Raw genomic sequence first — 5,497 nt, 5'->3', positions numbered from 1 at the left:
TAACAAAACTCTAAATTGTCAATGAAAAATTTAAAATATTAAAAGGAAAGTTTTCAGCACCAAATTAAAATCGATGAAATTACTTTTTTTCCGCTTCATCGGATTTTATGAATTAAGTTATAAAAAAATTTAATATAATTTAAGTATAAAAAATAAATCAATTCAACTCCTATCCAACTGGCCCAATTTTCAAACTTCTAAACAAACTTCAAAAGTAGTTTTAAGTGTTCTGGGTTTAAAATTCTTATTTTAGCAGCATCAAACTTGAAAATATTGATCTCCTTACTACACCCAACAAATGTTGGTGTACAGTACTGAAACTCAGCAGAAGATTGACTTATCAAAGTAAACCCCAAGGTAAATGTTAAATCTGTATACGTTTATTATCGTCGGATTTAACGAATGACCCCCACCCCCCTGAAGATGTAAATTTTCACTGCTTTGGTTTCACCAAAGTCAATCGTACCTGCCTGCACAGTATACAAGCCTTACAATTGCCACTGGCTATTTTGCCAAAAACCAAATATAATCAGCAAACACCATTTTCACTACAAAATTACAAATAGCAATAAACTCTTGAACCATTTGGCTGCCACTTTCATGATCTGAAAACATATTAGCTTCTAAGAGTAATGAGAGAATGAGGGAAACAAAAAAAAAGGTGTTCCCCAGAGAAGCTTTTCTTTTTATGATTACAGAGCTCCGTAAAGGCCCCACGGCTGCATCTGCAACGAATTATCAGCTTCAGTTATGGGGAAAAAAGCCTCTTTCCTGGTTATCTGTGTTGTGAATAAATTGCTTAGTCAGAAACTCCACACCGTGTAAAAACAAAACATTCAATTTGCGAATATCAAATCACTATTTCTATTAGTACCCCGGAAATTCTACCCGAGAATCCGAGATCAACAGAAGGAAACTAGTGGCAATGTTTTGGCAAATATAATCGCCACTACACTTGGAGATAACTGAATTAAATACTTGTCAAGCGTGGCAGTTTCGGATTATAACCTTCCCTTGGTTGTGTATATGTACAGCTATGGATTCGGGTATTTATGAACATAGAAGCATCAAGCACCCTTCTCAATGCTAAGAAAATACTTGGCCAATCCCAAAATAAAAATTAAGATGAGATAACAATACCCGATCATTTAGTGGCTGCAAGTTTCAGAACTCGTCAGCTCTGGTAGCTTTTTTTAGACGATCAGAAAATCCACCTCATCTGAGCTTTCCTCGTAAATTACAAAACCTGAATCTTGATACTCCTCATTACCGCTACCCTGATCACTATTATAACTGCTCTCTAATGAACTCGTAACCAATGCACCGTCAGAAGTTTGGCCACTCTGCTGGAATGGCAGGCTGAGCTCACTGTTAATATCACTATCAATCATGTGGTCTATGTCAAGGAAGCTGCAAAGCCAAGAAAAACAAGTCAAAATGCGATATTCATTTCCCAGAAACTTCCAATTTCTGATCTTAGAATGTTTATTTGAGGAGGGGAAAAAGGGAAACACTAACAACAATGATGCGACTACCAACTAATTAGGTTTAAGAGTAAACTGTACCATCCTTCCGATGGAAACTCAGCTAGCAGACAAATATCAGGTCTTACTTCCAAAACCTGCTGTAAAGGAATCAAACTGCAGAATATACGACCACGTTAGACCTTTGTAAAAAATAAAGCAATCTCAGCAGTATAGCAGAATCTCACGAAGGATTTATTTACCTGGAGTTGTAAGATCTCTGATACCAGTCACCTTCTGAAGCTAAACCTTCCCTATTAGATATGTCCTATGAATAATGGAAATAGTCAATCAAAAGAGGATTCAGAAAAAGATCAAGGACTATGAACTGATATTAACATATCAACTTGACTCACAAGATGTTTAAGGAACTTAAAATCTCCTGCAATAACAGCTGTCAAGAACCGAGCAACTTCCATCTGCATGAGAATTGAGAAGTCGGACTGGAGTGAGAGAGAGACAGAGAAGGCTTTCTCTAGGAGGAAGAGCTGGTTTAGACCTCACCTCTTTGAGATGCATGCAATCCCTTAATATTAAAACCTCTAGTAGACTCCCACCACCGCCATTTCCCAAATTCCTGATCAAAGAGAAAGAAAACTACTGAGTAATGCATAAAAGCGTTGAAAAAAAACACAACTTTAAAGGATTCTCGTAGGCATGGTTGACATGGGCTGCATGGACCTCAAAAAGGTTCCAGTGATCGAGTATGACGTTGAAAAATCAGCATATTTAAGTTTACGGAATCCCTGCAAGTGATCAGACCACCACTCAGTGCAGTATATTAAAGAGAATCACCATTCTTCCAGCATACAACAAAATATTTACGCAAATCCACCCTTCCTAATATTTTCAAACCATTGATACTATGTTTCAACCATTGAATCTTATCAAGTAACCAATTCCGAATTTCTGATTTTATTAGGAGAGGCTGAATTTGTCTGTCAAAAACTACTAAAAAATTTGCGATATTAATTGAATGCAAGCAAAAAATTTCAAGAATAAGATATTTTCAAGAAAAAAATGTTAGCAGCAAAGACCATGAATATATAGTAATATGAAACGCAGTTCATCCACTATCAATTTATTCATGAGATTTTAAATGTTTGACAAGATTTCAATCCATTAAGCATGAACTTGAAGTGCAAACCAAAACAGAGGCTATGTTAAACAAACATTAAATGAGAGCACACCTTAACAAGTATGCGAACTTTATTATCATGCAGTTTAAAACCTCTCAGCGACAAAGATGAAAGATTAGGACAATTGTTCACTAACTCAAAACAAGTTGGCGATTTCAAGCTGTCATCCCTCCCAGCATTATCATAACAGCTTTAAGAATATATTTTGAGCATTTAGAAAAGACATACTCATGAAGTGACTCCATACCAGTTTTGGAAGACTCAAAGAATAATCGCTCTATGAAGTGACAATGAGAGCTCACTGACATCAAAGTTTGCCTCAGCTCAACATGACTGCATCAAGAAAGAGAGTGAACAAACAACTTAGAAGGTTAAACAGAAAAAAAAATCAGCTACTCTGCTAAAGCAATTACTATCTATATCAGTATCATCATCATAAATTGCACATTAGGCTGGGTTAAAAACTAACAAAATTGAATGGTTCGGACAACAGCAAAGTGCTTCTTTAATTAATGTCATAATGATATATTTACTATTCCCTCAGCTCAACTCTTTATGAGTCTACTGATTATTGACCGTGCATTAGCAAATCAATCTCTCTGTGAATTTTTGTTATATGATTAATCATTCCATGCTTATAAACAACTTTAAATTTTTGAGCTTTTACCGCTTATTATATCATCCAGCTGCTGTAGCTTAAGGCAAGTTCGAGCAGACAGAAACAAAAGACAAAAAGATAAGTACTGAAAACCAGCTTGAATAAGGAAACTCACAGGCCAACAATCTCCAAATCAAGTAAAGAAGGGCATGCTGCTAATGCCACACAAAGTGATGCATTGTCCATTCTTTCGATATTGTAAAGATGCAACCTCCTCAGAAGAATTCTTACAATAGAAAAAAAGACAACTAATAAGAACAAAAAGAACTTGTTCCACATCATTGATTCTAAAAAAAGAAGCTAATGCATTGAACCATACCCAGTGGCACCATTGTCCCCACTTAATGGATATAAGCAGGACCTTGTAAGAATGGATGATTCCTTTCCTTGCCTCGTCCTTTTCTCGTTCCACGAAAAGCTCGATACATCTCCAGAGTTCCTGATGGTATACACCAATGGTTGACAGGAACCAGGAGACCCGGTCGGGCCAGGTACTATACCAAGCTTAAGAGATCTAAATAATCATTCAAAAGATAGTAACTAAAAAGAAACTACAAATTAGAAAAAAAAAACCATATGCAAATATAATTCAATACTAAATCACACTAATCTTTTCTCTAAAAGATATAGTAATATAAACGAACCGGCTAAAACAACCTAAATGTGTGTGTGTGTGTGTGTGTCAAGAGAGCTTGTTACCGATAGTTATATCACGCGAAAGACAAATCAAGCACTGAAAAAAGTTCGGATTGGGCTAATATTACTAAAGTTAAATGCTGAACTGTGATGGAAAAAGGAAAATAAGAAGGCGAATCTTACTGGAGTGATTTGCCAGCTCGTTGGATCATGGTGGAAACAACGGCATTATTAACCTTAGGCAAGATAGTAGTAAGGTCAATATTGGCATAGCACAAAGGATCCATAGCACACTTGTTAAACATCGAACACGTCGCCGCTGCGTAGCAAAGACTCTGCGAATCCAGCATCGAAAACACCTGCAATAATAATTTTAAAAAAAATCAGAAAAAAAGAACAAAATCACAGCCGTAGATCAAAAAACAGAGTTGAAGGCTTGAAACATTTACCTTGATAGTGAGATCAGGCGGGAGGACCCAAGCAACGGAGTTATGAATCGAAGCACGTTTCCGAGCGGAACGATTGGCAGCACGTAGGAGGAGGCAACCTAGCCGGTGAGCACGATCGATGACGATAGATTGATCGGCGTCGGAAGGGGAGGAATCGAGAAGGCGGTCAAAGGAAAGGTCAAGGGAAATAGGAGGAGATGAATCGGGGAAAGAAAGGAAAGAGTGGAGGAGATGGTCCATTTGAGAGAAGTGAGGAGGAAGCCTAGGGTTTTGAGATGAAGAAGAAGAGCAAGGGCGTTTGGCCATGGAAGTTGAGGAACTACTCGGCGGAGGAGTGGGGCGGTGGTGGTGGTGGTGGAGGGTATCCATAGCCTGTGGTGGAGGTAGACGAGAGAGATAGATAGAGAGAGTAGCGTTAGTGAATTTTTCTTTTATTTTGTGTTTTTTTTTGTACGGAATGTAAATTGATGAAACGTGGCATGCACGTGGAAGAATTTCTGGGTTTTAACGTTTTTTTATTATCAAGGTCGATGATGACGTGATGTATTATTGTGTTTAAATACAAAAAATTATATTAAGGTTAAAATATATACTAAGTCCCTGTATTTTAACACATTTAAGATTCAGTCTATCGTAGTCTCTTAACGTCATATAGTCGAATTTAATAGAAAAATCTTAGCTGGGATAATAATTGGACTTGCTTTTTTTAATCTGAAAAGTAAAATGATTACTTTTCTTAAAATAAAAGGACCAAATTTTAAACATACAAATAGTATAAGGATCAGCTTAGAATCTAACCATAGATTAAAGATATATGATGAAATTAATCCAAAATTAAAGATTATATTAGATATGAGTTTAATATTTTTTTTTCTAACGTGGTACTTGTGTTTAGGGGGTGTGTAAATTTCGGGTAAAATCAAATTAATTCGGTTAACCGACCGAATTCGGTTAATTGGTTAGTTAACCGAATTAATTCGGTTGGGTGGTTGGTTAATAATTTTTTGGAAGTTCGGTTAATGATTAATTTGGTTCGAAATTGATTAATTAATCAAAAATTTATATTTTTTATATACATTTTACATATATTAA

At 36.2% G+C, this 5,497-nt stretch overlaps 1 protein-coding gene across 2 annotated transcripts; it reads right to left on the bottom strand.

Annotated features, from left to right (window-relative positions):
* Positions 1 to 358: 358 nt before the first annotated feature.
* LOC107945012 (F-box protein SKIP17) lies at positions 359 to 4,828 on the bottom strand. Of its 2 annotated transcripts, none has more exons than XM_041098674.1 (13): positions 4,406 to 4,828; positions 4,140 to 4,315; positions 3,640 to 3,834; positions 3,436 to 3,546; positions 2,910 to 2,995; positions 2,714 to 2,835; positions 2,205 to 2,269; positions 2,028 to 2,100; positions 1,880 to 1,942; positions 1,727 to 1,791; positions 1,566 to 1,640; positions 1,141 to 1,410; positions 359 to 725 (listed from the first exon to the last, which is right to left on the bottom strand). In XM_041098674.1, the coding sequence occupies exons 1-12, from the start codon at positions 4,772 to 4,774 to the stop codon at positions 1,194 to 1,196; spliced, it is 1,617 nt and encodes a 538-aa protein (XP_040954608.1). In that variant the 5' UTR covers positions 4,775 to 4,828; the 3' UTR covers positions 359 to 725; positions 1,141 to 1,193. The 2 variants fall into 2 exon arrangements, with proteins under 2 accessions (XP_040954608.1, XP_040954607.1); XM_041098673.1 differs by having other exon boundaries at positions 359 to 779; positions 4,406 to 4,827.
* Between the last annotated feature and the right edge of the window lie 669 nt (positions 4,829 to 5,497).

Source organism: Gossypium hirsutum, chromosome D08 (genome assembly GCF_007990345.1).
Source record: "Gossypium hirsutum isolate 1008001.06 chromosome D08, Gossypium_hirsutum_v2.1, whole genome shotgun sequence".
NCBI classification, from domain to species: Eukaryota; Viridiplantae; Streptophyta; class Magnoliopsida; order Malvales; family Malvaceae; genus Gossypium; species Gossypium hirsutum.
Note: the sequence above shows the minus strand (reverse complement) of the source record. Positions and strands in the feature narration are given on the sequence as shown.